The following is a 19,797-nucleotide window of genomic DNA, read 5'->3' on the forward strand; positions in this document are numbered from 1 at the left end:
CCGCAACGGGAGAGGCCACAGCAGTGAGAGGCCCGCGTACCACAAAAAAAAAAATAAAAATAAAAATAGCGCTACCATATGACCCGGCAATTCCGCTCCTGAGTGTATATCCAAAAAAACCAAAAACACTAATTTGAAAAGACAAATGCACCCCAGTATTCATAGCAGCATTATTTACAATAGCCAAGATATGGAAGGAACCCGAATGTCTACCGATAGATGAATGGATAAAGAAGATGAGGTACATATATACAATGGAATATTACTCAGCCGTAAAAAGAATGAAATTTTGCCATTTGCAGCAACATGGATGGACTTGGAGGGCATTATGATCAGTGAAATGTGTAAGAGAAAGACAAATACTGTGTGATCTCACTTATATGTGGAATCTAAAAAATAAAAGAAATGAATATATATAACAAAACAGAAACAGAGTCACAGATGTAGAGAACAAACTAGTGGTTACCAGTGGGGAGAGAGAAGTGGGGAGGGGCAAGATAGGAGGAGGGGATTAAGAGGTACAGACTATTATGTATAAAATAGATAAGCAACAAGGATGTATTGTACAACACAGGGAATATAGCCAGTAGTCTATAATAAACTATAAATGAAGTATAACTTTTAAAAATGGTGAATCATTATGTTGTACACCCAAAACATAATACTGTACATCAACTATACCTCAATTTATAAAAAGTTAAAAAAGCAAAAGTTAGGTGGGGATCATACTAAGGAATTTGAATTTTTTTTCAATTACATTGGGAAGTTGTAGGATTACTCTAAAAATCAAATGTCAAGTAATCTTAGACAATAGTATATATAATAGTTTATTCCTCGCCTTCATTTAATTTGTAGTATGATCACTCCAGTGTCAGTGTATCACCACTAGCACACACACACACGTATATATATCATGTATACACACACGCTCACAATACACATGTAGTACACACATATACACATTCATATCTAGTATTAATACATACATGCTCACACAGACATATAGAGTATATGCATAATTACATGTATATATGTAAGTTATACATGTTTGCACATACATATACAGCACACACATGGATATGCACATACACATACAATACACGTACAGTATATACATGCATGTACATACACACATACATGCATACACATTCACTGCATGCATTCACTGCATACATAGCACACACACACCTGCACGCAGTACATATACACATACACATATAGTACGTCCATATGTACACATACGTAGGTACACACATATTCATACAGACACATGTCAGTCTGAGCACTCCTCACCTCCCTGCCACCGTGCAGGTTCGGGCCCCCAAGCCGTCTTCCCCGCATTGTTGCCCTGGCCTCTAACTGCCTGCTGCAGCCTGCCCTCACAGCCCCGCCACCGAAGGGTCCCTTCAAAGTCAGAGTGAGATTGTGCCGGCCTCTGCTCAGAGCCCCTTCTGTTGCCCCGCCTCCTGCAGACGCCACTCCACCCCCAGGCCGGCCCCAGGGCCTGCGCAGCAGCTACTCTGTCTCAGGGTCTCTGCCCATGTGTCCCCTTTGCTGTGGGCACCTTCTGACCCCCTCTGTGCTTTGATTTTCTCTAGTGCTTTGTTCCATCTGGTGCTCTACGGAGCTGGCTTATTTATTTTGTTTATTGTTGTCTAAATGCCTCCCGCCCCCCACCCCGAATGCAAGTTTTCCTTGAAGGTGGGGTTTCTGTGTCTGGTTCCTGGACGTGTCCTGTGCCTGAGGGGTGCCTGGGGACGTGCAGGCACGTGCTGAACATGATGGAACAGATCCACGTGGTGGGCCCCCCAAATCAGAGCTTCAGTGTGGCAGGTACATGTTTTCCTTTCTGTGGGCTCTTGGTCTCGACAAGCAGCCTCAAAGTCTCTGGGCCAGACACTGAGCACGAGCCTTTGCTGCCCAGCGGTGGGCTGGTCCAGTGGCCTCACTCGAAGCTGCAGGCCGGCTTCATTGTCGCCACGGGGCCTGCTGCCCGGCCTGGAGACTTCTTCTGGCCATGGAGAGGCCCCAGACCGGAGGATGAGGCTCACATGGGCACAGTGTCCCTTCTGCCTGCTTGCCACGGGCCACAGCAGGTCACTGGCCGGGCCTGGAGCCAGGGCGGATGCAGGGCGGAGGATGGGACGCACGACTTGCCTGGAGTCTGTGTGCGTGGCCTTCCGCAAGACCCGCCGTTATCCCCGTGCTCCAGCGTCTTCCCTACAGACAGTCCCCGTGCTCCACGCGTTTCCAGAAGAACTTTTCAATGTTTTTAATACTGTCAATGAGCCGAAATCAAACCAGAGCTCACGTCATTCTGCACGTAATCCTGGGATAGAGGGTTATGCTCTCAGCATCTCCCGTGAGGTCATCTCGGACGTTACAGTAATGACCCAACTCCCTCCAGGGCGACTTCCGCGAGGGACCGTCCTCAGCACCCTCCTGGGAAAGGTGCTGTGTTTAAGGCTCAGTCCCGCCCATCATGTTGCTGCGGTGTGTGCTGGAAGCAAAGCATTCACATTGGACGTTGAGCTAAGACCCGGCACCGCGTGAAGTTCCCCGGCACGACGCCCACGGCTCCTGGTGCTGGGTCCCACCTGCCTCTTCTCCGCAGGGTTTGTAACTGGGCCTGCTTTTGTAAAGATGTGAGGGGCAGTGAGTGAAAACATTTCTTTATCTTGCGATTGGAAATCACTGGACCCAGATAACTGCTGTGCTATGTAAATTAGGAAACCTTTCCAGGAAGTTGGACACCAGGGCTCACTGAGCACACGTGCGGTAAACTGTGGTTCTCTGATCGGCTCCTACTTGAGCGGTCCCTTCAAGGCCTGGAAAGCGTAGTGCTTTTATCTCTTCTAGCAAAATTTGCTTTTCATCAAGAATTGGACTCTTCTGCCTTACTTCTTAGTTGGGATGAGTTTAAGTAGGTGTGTCACCTCTTGCGGGTTCTGTGCTTTGGTTGCTCTACCCGCTGGCCTGACGCCAGGCCCGAAGAGCAGGCGGCTTGCTTCCTCAGAACTCACCTGCCCGAGACGCAGCTTGGAGACAGATTTTCCAGGGCCTGGTGTGTGTCTTGTCTTCCATTTGCCAGATGAATGCAGTCAACAAAGCTATTTGCCTGCAAGGAGTTTCCTTGCCATTTCCACTGTAAAAACCGAGCTTAGGAGGGACGTTAGCGTGCCGGACCTTCACTGACGGTTAACCCACGGGGCCTCAGGCGTGCCGGGCAGTTTGGGGTGCAGAGTGTACGTTTCTGTCTAAAAACAATTTTGGGCCAGATTGTGAAGTTGAGGGGCACACATAACAAAAGGTCAGATGGTGGAGGTCACCTAGGATCAGGGCAGGGCTGTGAGCTTGTTCAGCAACACGTTGGCATTTGAGGTGTAAGTATTTAAAACATTTTGTGCAGACACCTTTTGATGGTTAACTGGATTAGCACTAGGTCACCCCCAAACCTAACAAACACCATCTTCACGTGAGAGGCAAGTAAACCAGGATGAACAGGAGGACACTTAGCACCGCCAGTGTTTGAAGGAAGACAGATGCTCCTGAAAGAGAAAACGATAAGCCTGGCATGGAGCGCGGACGCCTCTGCAGGGCCGGCCTGGCGGCGGGTGCGGCAGGGGCAGCGTGTGCGGGGTGTGGGCCGTGGGGAGGTGGGGCGCCCCAGATGCTGCTTCAGGGCGTGACGGGGGTGTCGGGCGCCCCAGATGCTGCTTCAGGGCGTGATGGGGGTGTCGGCCTCGGTCAGTCTCATTTCTTCAGTCGCTGCTGCCGGGGCCAGGACTGCGGCGCTTCCTCTCGGCTCAGCCTCTGAACTTCAGCTTCCAGCGTTATACACGGGAAGTTTCGAGTTTGGACCAAGGGATTATGTAAAGTAGCATTTATTTTAACAGAAGCTTTTCTGTGAGATTCATAGAACTTCTTAATAAAAATAATGATTACCAGAACACTCAGTGCCTGGTCTTCCCTCACCAATTCCCCCAGAGCCGGTCTACCCTAGCCAAGCCGCAGGGTCACCGGGGCCCAGTGACCGTGGCCGAGTTTTGCACTTGGAAGGCACGTGTCATCATCACGGTGTCCAAGGACAGAAGCTTCAAGGTACGGGACGGGCATTAGACCGTGGTAGCGTGTGAACGATCTGTGTTGTGCTTTTGGTTCACGGTCACTGCCACATGTGTAATGTCTGAGGGGTGACTGTCCTGAACTCAGCCTGATGTTTTGGCCGCTTGCTGGGCGGGTGTGGGGAGCCAGGGCTCATGGCACCCTCTGGTGACCTGGCATTCCAGGCGGGCTGAGTCAGTGATGGGACCCTCCTTCTGCTGGAATCCAGGGCCCTGGAGAGCTAGCACCTTAATTTACCTCCACAGCATATCCTAGGGGCCCAGCAGCAGGGTCACTTTGCAATATCAGAAGATTCATTCAGAACTAAATTGGGCTTAAGATGGAAGTAACTCAAAAAGCAAGCTCAGTTCCCATCCACCTCCAAGTCAGTACACTGTATTTTCTAACTGACAAAGTGAGGACGTCCTGTGTTGCGGGTGAAGAAAAGTTGGGGGTAATTAACAGGCACCTGCAGAGAGAGAGAGAGACAGAAAGAGAGAGAGAGAGGAGAGATAGTAAAAATGCTTCTGTTGTCACCTTGAAATTTCGCACTTTGAAAAAGCTCTGGAGCAGGCTGCTGGGGCCCGAACCCCAGCTCCGCCACTTACCAACTGCTGCTGACAGATTAACCGTGCTCCGCCTGACCTCTCTTATGTGGAAAATGGAAATGATGGCCTCTGTCTCCTCAAGGGGTGTGAGAATTAGAGCTGATGTTTGGAAAACAGGAGGGTGTGCCTGTCACTCAGTAACTGGTCCTTTCTAGTCAGGATATAGGTGACAGCGATCTTGTCCCCTCTTCTCGGCAATGTTGATGCAGTGCTGGAAATGTCTCCAACCTTCTCTTGTCTGGGTCTTCCAAACCTATAGGTGGTTATTTCTGGAAATGTTTATTTCCTGTATGTATGATTCTGATATCTTTAATTGTATTTCTGTAGTTTTATTATTTACATGCTTATTATTTTGTCCTTTAGATAACCGTTCACATAAATTAATTTGTAATTTGGTAGAAGTATTAGTTCAAACTATAGCAATAATGGCAAAATTTTTACCTCTTCTAAAGAAACGTGTGTCTGTCCAAAGGTTTGGGACCATCGTATGGGATCATTAATATACAACTCATCAGTGTTAACAGGTAACTTAAAACTTTTACCTGTTTTCTGTCCGTGGGCTGTGTGTAACCTGATACATACATGTTAACCTGTAAGCCAGAGCTGTGACAGTCAAGGGGGTCTGAATCCATTTATCAGTCTCAGGGATAGAGCATACTTCTTAGAATTATGTTGGAATTATTTTCCTGAAAGTAACTATGGGGACTTCATTTGACTGTTAAGAAAACAATTATAAACTTGATTTTGATGTCATCTGTAAAGTTTATTTAGGATGTGCAGTGTTTTCAATATTCATGTATCCTAACTCTCCTTCTAAATCCTTGACACTCTGGATTCCCAGTAAGTTTTAAATGAAATGACATCCTAGACAACGATTTTAAAAAAAGACATTCATTTAATTGCTGTTTTCACCACTAATTCCGTAGTCCTATTGTTTCTTACTTAAGAATCCTTGCTTTGTGTTTAATGTTTCCGGTGCTGTTCTCGCTCTGGGCTGGGCGTTAGTGACTCATGGAGGGGCGGGGTGACCCCCAGGCTCCCTGGCCATCCCGACCCCTGCCTTCCCACACTCACGCACTTTCCAAACTTTGTGTTCACTTACAGTTTCTACTTCCTGGTGAAGAACTTACTTTGGAATAGTTCACACGTGACTAAAAGAAACACCGTCAGTAAAAGTGCTGGCTCCCAGTTTAAACTCTCTCAGGCGCCTTTAAGGCTAAGAACTCGCGTGCCCCCTGCGATAGCCTCTCCCCTCCCGAGTCTCCTTGTGGACCAGCGAAGGCTGTAGCTGGTCACCGGCTGTGCGGATGGCCAGGTGAGAGCCACAGGCTAACTCTGGTTTTCAGACATTGTTATGACTAAGTGAACACGTGCAGAAGGGTCTCTATTTCACGATTGCTTTGTATCCTTTGCTGAGGCCGTACCTCCAGCGCCTGGTGGGGTTTTCATACCCGCGGGGCCTTGCCTGCAGAGAAGCTCGGTCCTCTGGAAAATCTCGTACAACCATTAGTGTCAGCTTTATATATTTTGAGAAATTTGAAGATATTTGATATTTTTTAAAACTTAGTTTTGTTGACTTAAAAAAATACGCACAACGTGAGAGCTGTGAGTTGAGTTTTATTGGGGGCACATGAGGACTGGCCCGGGACGTGGCTCTTCAGATAGCTCAGAGCTGCTCCAAGCAGGCGAGAGGGGCTGCGAGGGTGAGGGCCGGGGTATGCAGCAGTTTGGCAGCAAAGGGCAGGTAGTCGGAACATCAAAGGATTATTGTTAAGTAAAGAAATCCAGGCATCTCAAGTTAAGGAATTCAGCGCTTTTCTATGTATGGGAAGATGCAAGAGTGGCCTCAGTGAGGTCATTCCTTTGACGTGCACCTCAGCTACCTGGGGCCAGTATTTTCACGTCCTGAGTTGCCTCAGGGCTCGCTGCAGGGAGTGGCTGCAGCCTGAGGGCTGCTACACGGCAGCTTCCTTTTCAGCCCTGAGTTTCCTTGGCTCATGTTGCAGGGCTGCAATCTTTGGTGACTGTGACATCCTTTGTTTATTGATATGGCAGGAAAAATTCCCTTTATAAATATTCCATTTACCAGGTTTTAGGTGAGCAATTGAGGTTTACTTCACAAAGCATGGATACTGTTCTCTTTTAAAAACAGTGGCTGCTGATAGAATTTGGGTAAGACCTCACGTGAGGAGGTAACCCAGGTTTTCCTCCTGTGCGTCTCCTTGGCTTTCACACTGCGCTCTTCTGATGCTTCTGTCGCCAGACGGGGAGGTCCCCCAGGAAGCCGGTCAGCACGACACCAGCGGGGGTTCCACAGTTAACCCAGTTCTGACGCTGTCTACCTGGAGGTGGTTAAGGGCTCAGTCCCACGAGACTGCCCCTCACTTCAGATGCCAGTTGCAGGTAGCGGGTCCCCAGGTCACCCACAGCTTTGCCTGACTCGGCTGCCAATCAGAGGTTCCCACGACCCCTTCCTCTGCTTGATTAATACAGGCGAGCAGCCAGAGGAAGAGCTATCCAGGGCAAGATTTGGGGGCGTCCTCAGCACAGGAGCTTCTGTTCCCGTGGACGTGGGGGGCATCGCACCCCAGGGAGGATGTTGTCACCCACCTGGATCTCCCTGAACCTGTACTTCTGGGGTTTTTATGGAGGCTTATTGCTTAGGCAGGATTGATTCGATCCTTGGCGGTGGTGGGTGATTGAAATCCGTCTCCAGCCCCTGCACCCCTCCCCAGAGGTCAGGGGTGGTTCCCCTGGCAACCAGTCCCCATCCTTAGGTGACCTGAGGGCTTTCCAGAAGTCACCTCATAAACATAACAAGCGACACTGTGGTCACTCTCATCAGAAGTTTCCAAGGGTTTTAGGAGCTCTGTGTCAGGCCCTGGGACGTGTGGGCTGTGCCCGCCGTGCTGTGTTTGGAGAGACCAGGCGTGCGGCGCTGGGGACAGGAGCACACCGTGCTTGGTCCAGTGTTTTGCAGAAGACGAGTGACCGCTGGGTTGTGTCTGCACCTCAAGTCGGCACTGCCCCCCCACGTGCCGTTAGGAGGACGCCCCCGGGTGGGGGGATGAGGGAGGGATGGATTGGAGGCCAGAGAAGAGCAGCGGGGGCGCCTCGCATCCTGTCGGCTCCCTGCTCACTCTCCTTGGCTTCTGGCTTTGCATCAGACCATCTGGTGAGAGTCCTGTGTCTACACGTGTTCTTGCGTGTCTAGACGTGTTTTGCTTTTCCAGCTTCGGACCTTCAGTTTGGTGGAAGGACACCATTATCGCTGTGTGACACAAGTTGACCTGAGGAAAGAGTTTCCGCACCATGGGGGGTCGAGTCCAAGCCATGCAGCTGGCCAGGTGATGCCCTGCAGACCTGCCCGCGGGGCTCAGGCCCACAGCGACCCCCATCCCCGAGCAGGGGGTGGAGGGAGAGGGAGGGGAAGCCAGGGTCCCGGGACTAGGCAGGTCTTGTGGGAGTGGATGGCACGGCGTGGGGCGGGTGGAGGCTTGTCTCAGTGAACAGCGGTGCCTGTCCCCCCAGGGCAGCAGCTCTACAGCCCGTTGGCGGTGTCACAGCAGGGGGTGCCCAGGGGTCCGCAGCTTTTCAGCTGAGCCCACTCGGCGGCCCGGCCCCCATTCCCCGCTTGTCACCCCTCCCTCCCCACACCTGTCCCTGTCGCCAGGTGCCCTAGTATCTGCCGCTCTGCCCCAGGAGGAGCTGGGGAAACTATTGATTTTACTGTTTAAAATCCAGCTATGGATTCTCTTTCCTAGGCACCTGCGTCCATTCATTTTCTTGTTACAGCAGATGTGTCTCTGCTCTGCTCGCCTTCAAATTGATCGTGATTGGTGTTTTTAGTTTGTAGTATGTGTGTGTGTGTGTATATATATATATATATGTATATATATATATATATATGTGTATATATATATATATATATATAGGTAAATGGCTGTAAGCAGTTTCTTTTTAAAGTAGGTCAGAAATTGCCTTTATCCATTAGATCTATTTTTTCCTAATGTGTTTGCCTTGGCTTTCATTATTTCTTGTGTAAATACTCATTTATTATGAAGTAATAAGCCCACTTTAGGAATTCACAGTTATCTCTAAGTAGACCGTTTCCTTCTCACCCCCTTTCTGTGGATCTATCCTTGAGACTCCATCTCTCTCCCTACAGGCCTCATGGTATGGGGTCTAATCTTTATTTCTAACCTTGTGCTTTATAACGTATAAGCCTAAGGATTTTTCTTGATTCGTGATCTGAGTTATTCCAGCGACATGCATTTCCTACAGCATCCCACTGGGTCAGCGGTTAGCCTTGACCTTGACTAATCATTTTAATGTCGCCTCTCAGATTGTCATTAATTCTGTCCCTAGAAGACAGTCAGCCTCCCTCCACAAAGGCACCAGACACGGGAGAAGAGATTGAAGTGACACTTCCTGTCCTGAGCCTGGCGCCCTGTGACCGTGGATTTTAAGTACCATGGACTCCGCCACGGCCACATGGAGAAAGCCTCCTTCCTAAATTAGCTTCCTTTTTTTCTAGAATGATTAAAATAAACCGAATTATCTTTGTCTGTTTGACATAACCGTAAGTGTAAGTGTTCTTAGGACTGCATATTTTATGTCTTAAGGTTGATAATCTTGGCCAGCTATTTAATTAAAAAAACGAGATTAATTTTCTTCACCCAAATCTAGGCAGATCTTGACTTCTGCAGTAGGGCAAAGGGTAGTGTCATGACTTCATTCCCCTTGGCTCCGCACAGAGTTTGGAGAGCTCTGGAGATGACTAAAGAGCAGCCTCTGGTCCTGCTGGGGTGGGAGACCTGAGGAGGCTGCTGGTGCGGCTGCAGCCCTGCTGTGCTCGCGCAGCAGGCAGTCGTGTCTCTGCACAGGTGCCCCTGCCTGGCCCGAACTTGAGCTGACTAGGGGTCTGGGGCCTTGGGTCCCCACCGTTCCTCAGAGGGCAGTCATCCCACTTCTGCTGTGACTCGCTTGGTCTCCCTGGCGCTGCCATTGGAGGCTGAGGACCGGAGAACAGCCTGGGGAGTGGCCAAGGCTGCTGTTTGGCTTCATGCCCAAGGTGCATGTGGGACAGAGGTGTCTGTGGAGGCCGTTCTGTGTCCAGGTCTGGTGAAGCCAGAGGTGGCGGATCAATCAGATTACAGCCTGCGTCTAGTTTGTAAACGGAAAGACAAAGAAGAAATGGCAGATCTGTGTTTTGCCTTGATGTGCACGCTGCTGTCGGTCAGTTTCCAGCCTGTCCGCACCGCACGGCAGGGTCTTCTGTGCAGCCGTCACGCGGGCGTGCAGCCCGCCCGCGGGGAAGCCCACCTGTGCGGGGTCTCGCGGGGGCCGATGTGCTGACCTCCTGTGACGTAGGGGGGAGTAAAACCTCCGTCCAGAGTTGAGTTGGGCCCAGCTTGTAGCCCTTTGAGCTCCCTTTCTTCCCTGGACAGTGGGTGTCTAGGAAACCCAGACCCTGGGATGTGCTGAGAGGTTATAAGTGATCGGACTGGCCTCCTGGGACACAGGCAGAGGGACTCTCAGGTCCCCAAGATCGTGCGTCACCTGCTCCTCTCACGTGGATCCAGCGCAATTCTCGGTGCCCTGGAGCTGAGGAAGAAGATCAGGACACTTCTTTCTCTTTTTCTTTTAAAATTAGTCTTTCTTCTGAGAACGCCAGCTGCTTGTAGACTGGAAGCTCAGCGGGCTTATTCATATTTAAGTTGGCAGACTTTGAATTGGAGGCCATTTTACGTTGCAAGGGTAAGACCTATGTTCAAAGAATCTTTGGTGTGAATTTCGTGTAACTTTAAAATTATGCTGTCTGCCGCGTGTGGAGGTCAGAGGAGGAGGACAAGATGCGCCGATCCCCCGCGCCAGCTGCTCTCACCAGGCTGGCGGGTCACCGCCGCACCGCCCTGGCCTCTCCTGGCGTCCCCAGTCCCGCTGGCAGCCCGGCGCCCTCCCTCCTTGTCCTGTGTCCCGTGTGCATCTCACCCCCGACCCCGGCCGCGCTCTTGGGGCTCGGCCAGGCCGCGTCAGGGACCCTGAAGTCGGCTCTTCCCGCGTTCTCGCCGCAGCCTTGGTGTGATGCCTGGTCACCCTCACCCCTGTCAGGCCGAGCGACGTCTCCTCGCCCCTCCTGGTGTCCGCTGAGCTGCGGGGATGACCGACTCCTGCCCGTCCCCCGAGCCCCCCGTGGGCCCTACAGCCGAGGCCTCTTCTGAGCCGGCTGCCTGCGCCCTGCGCTCTGAGGGATCCCGGCCGCCCTGGGGTGGGGCCCAGGCCACACCTCACCTCCTCGTGGGACGTCACCCCTCCCTTGTCATCTGTCCGCTCATGTGACGGTCCCTGAACTCTCCAAGCCTCCACTGGCCTCAGTGCCCAAGCCTGTCCCCCCATCCCGCTGGTCTGTCCTTTAAGATGCAACTGGATGTCCCCTAGACCCGGCTCTGAGTTCTCACAGGGCCTCTGCCCTTCCCAGCACTTTCACAGCCATGTTATGTGTTTAGTCTGCAGGCTTGGACCGGGTCAGCTCTCCACGGGCCGGGCCTTGAGCTGCCCCACTGGCTGGGCCTCTCTGCTCGCTCCTAACGTCCTGGTGTCCTAAGGTCCCAGCCCCCGGCCCCAGCCTGTGTGCGGCAGGCGCTCAGGGAGACGGCAGGGCGCAGCCCTGACCTATTGCTTGTTTGTTCCTCTTTGCTGGAAATTAAGATTTCGGGAGCCTCAGCATTCAAGTTGCTGGATCGTGTGCTGTGATGAGCAAAACCAGTGGTCGTAAGGTCGGTCGTAGACCATTCGCTGTGCAGAGACTCTGCACAGAGCACCTGTCTGTACTGTGGTTTATCCTTTTCTTCCAATGGCGCTGTAGTGGCTGCTTACGGAGATTGCGGGTGTGAGAGTTCAGGGGATCACACGGGGCTCTGCAAGCAGTGTAACTATCAGCACAGCTGAAGCTGTGTCCACACTTCGAGTTCATAATTAATTCTCTCCCAACCGGTCCGTGCAGGCCTTCTGCTTGCTCACATCCGTGTTCGAAAATAAGATGGCCCTGGTGGAGGTCGACCCCGGCGCCCCGGTGAGGCCTCAGCAGCGGCCCGGCGTGGGAAGGGATCTGTCCGTGCTGCCCAGTTACAGTCTTTCAGGAAGGATGTGTAAGTGTGGGTTTATCACTCGGGAGAATTTAGATTCCTTTTTATCTTAAGAAATAGAAGTAAAGTTTAGTAAACTCCCAGCTGTACCAGCAGTAAAGAAATTATTGCTCACGCCATGGCTCCTATCTTGTTTAAAACTAAATGGCTTGTGGTTTATTTTCATGTGAAACATTATTTTATTTCAGGATAGAAGGTAGACTTTACAACAGAACTTCTATTAAAAATATAAATTCATTTTTTAGCAGGATAAAAATAAGCTTGATGGTTTTCCTCACTTCCAAATGCCGCACATCCGTATCTGCATGAATTAATCGTCCGAAACTGCCTTTAAGTTGCATGTCTCCTTGAAATAACTCCATCGTATACGTTTGCTCTCATAGACCAGTTTTGTGTTTTTATTTTAGCTCCTGTGTCTTATTGACTCCTCCGCTGTATTTCGGACTTGTTAAGGAAAAAAGTACTAAGCCTAACTCACAATCTGGTTAGTGTAATGTAGTCTGAAATACAAAATGCAGAGGGGTTCCTTGTCTGAGTTACCTTTGTTTAACTTCGCTCTGTCATTTTGTGAATTCACGTTCGTCGAAGTGCAAATTCAGCGTTTTCTTCTTCCTTCACTCCTTCCTTTCTGTGCCTCTCGCGTGTTTTCACACGGTGTTTGTGGTGGGGAATGTGCCGACATTTCTTCTCCTGAGTTGGGTATAATTCATAGGAATTCAAAACATGAAAAATACTGGTGGTGGTTCTTTGGTGGCCGGCACAGGGTAGACTTATCATGAGAAAAGTTTATTCTTGTTTCCCTTTGCTGAAGAGTTTCACATTTTAAAGCAAATCTCAGACATGATGCTACTTCTGCATCCTGCGTGTGCATTTCTTTTAATTTTTAAAATTATTTATTTATGTTTGGCTGTGTTGGGTCTTTGTTGCTGTGCACGGGCTTCCTCTGGTTGCGGCGAGTGGAGGCTACTCTCTGTTGGGGTGCGCGGGCTTTTCATTGCGGTGGCTTCTCTTGTTGCGGAGCACGGGCTCTAGATGCGTGGGCTTCATTAGTTGTGGCTCGCGGGCTCTAGAGCGCAGGCTCAGTAGTTGTGGCACACGGGCTTAGTTCCTCCGTGACATGTGGGATCTTCCCGGACCAGGGCTCGAACCCGTGTCCCCTGCATTGACAGGCGGGTTCTTAACCACTGCGCCACCAGGGAAGTCCCTGCATGTACATTTCTAAAGCACACTGACGTTTCCTTACCCAGCTACGGTGCCAGCATATCAACACCATCAGGGATTCTTTGGTGTCCTGTATTAGCCAAACCATACTAAATTATTCCTGTCGCAAAAATGTTTTCTCATTGTTTTATTCTGAGCAGCATCCAAACAAATCTACATGTTGCTTTTTACACAAGAAATAATTTTACAGTTAACTTCTATTTTAAGATGGTAGATTTCATTATATTCCACTTACTTCCATTGTAAGAATCATTGATAATGTTTTCTTTTATTCCCTTCAGTAACCAAACCAAAGTTGCCATCAGTAATCAGTCTCGTTAAGTCTCCTATTGACCTGGTTAAAGACGAGTGAAGCGCCAGATCCCTCCCTCCCTCCCTCCCCCGAGTCTCTCATCTCTCCCTGTCTCTCTGGCGCCCCCTTCCGGTCCCCGCAGCCCCAGACGCGGGCCCCCCGCTCTCCGCTCCCAGGCTTCTCTCCCGCGTGGGCCATGCCAGCAGCCCCAGATGCTCGCCTTCAGGACAAGCATCCTACCTGAGCTACAGCCGGAAGCTGTGTGTTCGCCCTCAGCCGCGTCTCAATTCCTGTCACGGGTGTCCCCATGCCCCCTTCTCCCCTGAGCCTCCCTGTCTGCGCCTCTCCTGGCTCGGGTGACGGCCTGTGGGCCGCCTCGCGGGAAAGCTCGGAGGTCGTCCCTGCCCCCTTCCTTCCTTATCACCTTCATCTGGCTGAGCAGTAGGTCCTACAAATTCGTCTTCTTTACTGTCAGCCTCACACGTTTCCCCATTTGTGTCTCTCAGCCATAGTCTCAGCTAAGGCTCTCATGTCACGATCTCGAGGTACGTTGTCATGCCGTGTCCCACCACGCCACACCCATCAAATATCACTTCCCCTCATGTCACATCGCGTCATGTGTGGACTAGCACATCACATGGCGCACGTACCCATTTACCCAGCGGGTTATCGAGGGCTGTTCCGCGGCTGGGCACCGTTCCAGAGCTCAGGATGCTGTTGAAGCAGCGGGACGGACAGAATCCCCACCGACCCTTGGAGCCTACAGTCCGGGGCAGGGGTGGACGTGTTGTCACGAGCCATGCCGGCCGGCCGTGCGGGCTCTCCCCCCGGGACTTGACAGAGGCCCTAGTGCGGGTCTGATGGGCTCAAGGACGTGGAAGCCTGAGAGAGGTGGGTTGAGCCGAGCTGCCCTGGGGCAGGAGCCTGGTCTCCTGCAGGGGTGAGTGTGAGAGTGGAGGGGGGCCCTGGGGGGGAGCCCTGGGGGCCGCTCAGTGCCCCGTCCACGCCTGCGCTTCGGCTCACACTCCCTTATCATCATCGCTCCTTTTTAAGAAGATTAAAACATTTTTATGTACAATTTTATTTTTCTTCCCTGAGAGGGTCAGTGTGAACACCTAATGCAGGTATCGCAAAGGAAATGGGAGTCACTCCACTCTAAATAGCGGCTCCCACAGAGCATTTTAAATTCCTACGTGGGCGTTAGAAAGCCTTTACTAGGTATGTAATATGATCTTATACTTTATTGATATGGTTAAAAGTCTGTTTTTCATATTCTTTTAAAAAACATTTTCTGTTCGTTTATTTCTTGTTTCTTTTTTTCATTTTTTAAAATAATAGTTTTTTTTGCGTTTTATTTTTTTATAGAGCAGGTCCTTATTAGTTAGCTATTTTATACATATTAATGTATACATGGCAGTCCCAATCCCAATCTCCCAATTCATCACACCCCCCCCAAATTGAAGTATAGTTGATTGTTACAAAATTGTGTTAGTTTCAGTTGTACAGCAAAGTGATTTGGTTATATATATGTATGTATACATCTATATTCTTTTTTAAAAAATTCTTTTCCATTATAGTTTATTACAAGATGTTGAATATAGTTTCCTGTGCTCTACAGTAAATTGTTGTTGTATATTTACTTTATATATGGTAGTGTGCAGCTCTTGTTTCTTGTGTGTATTTTTTATTGTGGTAAAATACAAATAGCATAAAATTTAGCATTTTAACCATACTTAAATGTACAGTTCATCGGCATTAAGTAACTTCATATTGTTGGGCAACATAAAAAGTCTTTTTGAATCATTTTCTTAAATAATACCAAAAATAATTTTATGTTATGTATAGATTTCTTTTAAAATTCTTTGGGAAAACTTGTGACTAACAAATATTAAGTAAAATTGCTAATAGTTAGAATAATCCTAGGTTGTTCAGACAATATTCCAAAATTCTAAACATGTTTTCGCTCGGAGAAAATTGCTTGCAGGGTGAACTCTGTTAAATGTGATGCTGTCTGTCTCTCACGCCTAAGAAGGTTAGCTTGTTTTGTCAGCCACGCTGATGACCTTGTTCCCAAGTGTAATCTGATAGCGTACCTGTATATGGAAAGCTGTTAGGAAATGAGACACGTGATTTGCTTTCTTTTTTTTTTTTTTTTCACTGAATTCATTTGTTTCTTTAGCTTTTGTTCTTTGATATGTTTTACTTAGATCACCCCTTAAAATGGAATTTAAGAATTTTTATTTTATTTTATTATCTATTTACTTATTTTTTTATTGAAGTCTAGTTGATTTACAATGTTGTGCCTATCTCTGCTGTGCAGCAGAGTGACTCAGTTATGCACATATATACATTCTTTTTAAAATATTCTTTTCCATTATGGTTTATCCCAGGAGATTGGATGTAGTTACCTGTGGTATACAGTAGGACCTTGTTGTTTATCCATTCTAAATGTAATAGTTTGTATCTACCAACCCCAAACTCCCACTCCATCCCTCTCCCCCCTCCCCCTTGGCGACCGCAAATCTGTTCTGTATGTCTGTGAGTCTATTTCTGTTTTGTATATAAGTTCATTTGTGTCATTTTTTTAGATTCCAAATATAAGTGATATCATATGGTATTTGTCTTTCTCTGTCTGACTTATTTCACTTAGTATGATAATCTCTAGTTGCATCCATGTTGCTGCAGATGGCATCATTTCATTCTTTTTTATGGCTGAGTAGTATTCCATTGTGTATATATACCACACCTTCTTCATCCATTCATCTGTCGATGGACATTTAGGTTGCTTCCATGTCTTGGCTATTGTGAATAGTGCTGCTGTGAACATAGGGGTGCATGTATCTTTTTGAATTATAGTTTTGTCTGGGTTTTTTTTTTTTTTTGGCTGCATGGTGAGACTTGTGGGATCTTAGTTCACTAACCAGGGATTGAACCCGGGTCCCAGCAGTGAAAGTGCCAAGTCCTCACCACTGGACCACCAGGGAATTCCCTACTAGTATGTATCATCTTATTCCAGATGACTGTACTTGCTGTACTATGATTCACAACTAAATGATACTTAGATTTTAGAACAAAACCATATTAAGAACAATTGTGTAAACAGTAAGATTTATTACAGAGATTATAATTTCTCTGTATCCAGGGAGTGGTGAAATTTTAAAGCATTGACTTTTTATGACAGTTTTATGTGTTGTTTAGAAAATATTCATATGAAAAATTAAAGAAGATTACTGATTTATGTTGTGCTATAATCTCAAAATTTGCATCCCTCTACCTACAAAATCTTAATAGAAATAATGAAAAAATTATATGTGATGAAGAACATCATATATTTTAATGCTTAAAGCATTTGTTAAAATAATATGCAGTTATATATTTATGAACTTTATTCTAATAGTTTTAAGACTTTCTCATAATCAAGTACACTAAAGTGTCTCTAACTTTATTGTCTTATCCTGAAATTATTTTCCTGTTGGCCTTATTTTTCTCGGAAGAGGTTTATCCCCCTCACCTGATGCTGAGCTGGAGAGAGGTTTCCTGGTCCCCTCTGGGTGCATCTTTATTTCCAGTCCCTCCCAAGGGCCTCTGGGGTCCCAGCTCCCTACTAGGTGCCTCCACACCCGGTGGGTTCACTGGATTTTTGATGGGAATGTGTCTCTGTTCATCAGGTTTGAAACAGAACTGAATTCCTTTGTTTTTTAAGAAAAAGAGAACTACTTTTAGAATTACTCAACGTTACGTAGTTGTCCATTTTCTAAAGCTATTTTATAATATTGTACAGGATATTCATATTGAATACCAAGTATTAAATGTACATAGAAATAAATAACTCTGGCAGAATTTTATTTTGTCTGAAATCATTTTTGAGATTTGTCAGTATCTGTGGTAAGTTCATGAGGTACCAGGGTTCTGATCAATCAGCAGGGCTGTGGGAAACTTACAGTATGTTAGAAACAGGATAAGAAGTTTCCTTGCCATTAAAATGTACTGATACAATTATGTCTTAGTGGCTTGTCTTTCTTATCATTCTATCGTGACAAACAAAATCATGAAAGAGAAATTTGAGTTGGTTTAAGAGAATTGCCTCCCTGTTTGTACCTGTCACTGGTTCACAGAGTGACTTGCTCCATGCTGCTGGTTTCTAGGGTCCCGTGGACAGAACTCCGCAGACCGGGTTCCCTGGGGCCTGTTTCATCCCAACGTGGGCCGCCTCTTCCAGGTGACACCCCTCTGGCCAGCACTGTGGGGAGGGGCTGACGTTTTAGTCCTTGAGTATTTGAAATACACAGTATTAAACACACTGCAATCCAGTGTCATTTAAGGAAGGAGAAACACGTTTTTGTTGGTTTTTTTGTGCTTCTAATGGCCTTGATTTACCCTTTTGTGCTGGTATTGTTGGTTTGGCATCAGGTGTGAAACCTCTCCAATCCATAGGTTGTAAACTCATTCCACTTGCGTGAAATTGGCTGTTTTTAAGGAACTGTGTTCTTGTCCATAATGAAATGGCAGTGTTAAAGATTTGCTTCTTCTTTAAACGCGTTTTTATGCAGCTGCTCGGAGCTTCGTAAAAGACCACCCACTGGTCTTCCACAGTAAAGTTCGGTCATCGGGCTACACGGCTGCCCCACGGTGAGTGGACCGGCCCGGAGACAGACCAGGGGCCTCGGGGTGCAGGTGCGGGTGTGGGCAGAGGCAGACCCATGGATCCCAGCAGCTGCCATCGCAGAAGTGGCAGCAGCAAGCACTTATTGAGTGCTTACTGTGTACGTGGCCTCAAGTCAGCCTGTGGTGCTGGACTGATGATGGTGAGATTGACAGTCTAGTGGGGTGAGGGGAAGGCTGGCGACCGAGGTCTGGCTGCAGGGTCCCGGGAACACAGCCCTGCTCTGACCTCCCAGCATTAAAATGCAGTGCGTTCGAAACTTGCAGCTCTGTTTGAGCTGGGCTGGGTGGGCCCCAGAGGCGAGGAAATAGGGAACAGCCTGACATTCGAGAATTCAGGTGCAACAGAGCCTTGAAATCCCCTGGTTCTGCAGGACCCCTACGTTTCGCAGAGGCAGATTTGGCTTTTCTGTATGAAATGCGGACACACCGCCACTCTCTCCCACCCCAAATCTTGACCCTTTTCCTGTTCTTAACACAGTGACCAGACAGCCTTCTTACTGGGAAGCCCCAGGGGGCCTCCCCCTCGGAACACAAGTCGGGGTCTTTGGGAGGCTCTCCAGGGTCCTTCTGGGAGGCCCCACCCGTCCCCAAAGAGCTCACCTCTCCTGTGCTCCCCTCCTGGCCCACTGTTGCCAGCCCGGCCCCGCCCCTCCTGCTCAGGGCTCTGCGCTGGCCCTGCCCTCCCTGGTGTGCTTCCCTGAGGCTCACGTGGGTGCTGCTCGGCAGGGTGACCAGGCCATCGTCCCCGGCTGCTCTTTATAAAATTTTACATCCTCCATCCACCTCACCCGCACGGGCTCCCCCATAGCCCTTTCCTGCCTCACTCTTTCTCTTCGGCCCAACCACCGGCTGGTGTGGTTTCACTTGTTATCTGCTCTATAAACTCCTGGGCCTGGGACAGCGCCTGGTACGTGCCGTTTTCTGGTTTCTCTGACCCCGTAATACGGTGCCTGATGGGCGGTTGACACCCAGCTTGTGGGGTGAGTTCTGGGCGAGGCGGGGAGGGGCAGTGGGGAGCCCACCCAGAGGCTGCAGCTGAACAAGGGGCAGAATTCCCTAAACCGGCGGTTGCCCTTCGGGCGGGCCTTGCTCACAGGTCCTGCTGCGGCTGCACCTGCCACCCGACCATTGCTGCGGGGTGTTTTTAGCACCAGTCCTTTTTGTCCCCAACCTTTCCTTGAATTGTTTTAGAAAATGGGAATGCAGTTATTTTCATGGCAAGTATAGGCCATTTGCAGATGGATTTGAATAATTTCTATTGTGATAGCCACCCACCGAGTATGAAACTGGAAAGTAAAACATGTTTTCTCTTCTATGAAGCGTCCCCCCGCAAATCATCGCACTGTCATGTCAGTTCATATTAAACGTGAGAAATCCTTGATATTTTGTACTGAAAACATATGCCTTTTTGGCACTATGGAATGTAAGTCCATTTTGAAGAGTTATTTCATGTGTTTTTCAAATTGAGGTATGGTTGATTTACAATATTAGTTTCAGGATTTTTTTTTTTTTTTTTTTGTGGTACGCGGGCCTCTCACTGTTGTGGCCTCTCCCGTTGCGGAGCACAGGCTCCGGACGCGCAGGCTCAGCGGCCATGGCTCACGGGCCCGGCCGCTCCGCGGCATGCGGGATCTTCCCGGACCGGGGCACAAACCCGTGTCCCCTGCATCGGCAGGCGGATTCTCAACCACTGCGCCACCAGGGAAGCCCCATGACTCTTTTTGAATTATGGTTTTCTCAGGGTATCTGCCCAGTAGTG

General features: G+C 48.7%; 1 protein-coding gene across 1 annotated transcript in view; it reads left to right on the forward strand.

Moving 5' to 3' along the window:
• Window positions 1-19,797, forward strand: part of WDR27 (WD repeat domain 27) — an 83,199-nt gene that overhangs the window by 23,188 nt on the left and 40,214 nt on the right. The window contains 10 exon segments of the mRNA XM_055087667.1: window positions 5,957-6,027; window positions 7,946-8,027; window positions 8,030-8,059; window positions 9,081-9,170; window positions 9,667-9,950; window positions 10,238-10,472; window positions 11,424-11,491; window positions 11,719-11,867; window positions 12,268-12,350; window positions 17,924-18,002. Coding sequence (XP_054943642.1) covers window positions 5,957-6,027; window positions 7,946-8,027; window positions 8,030-8,059; window positions 9,081-9,170; window positions 9,667-9,950; window positions 10,238-10,472; window positions 11,424-11,491; window positions 11,719-11,867; window positions 12,268-12,350; window positions 17,924-18,002 — 1,171 coding nt within the window.

This window comes from Physeter macrocephalus, chromosome 10 (genome assembly GCF_002837175.3).
Source record: "Physeter macrocephalus isolate SW-GA chromosome 10, ASM283717v5, whole genome shotgun sequence".
NCBI lineage: Eukaryota > Metazoa > Chordata > Mammalia > Artiodactyla > Physeteridae > Physeter > Physeter macrocephalus.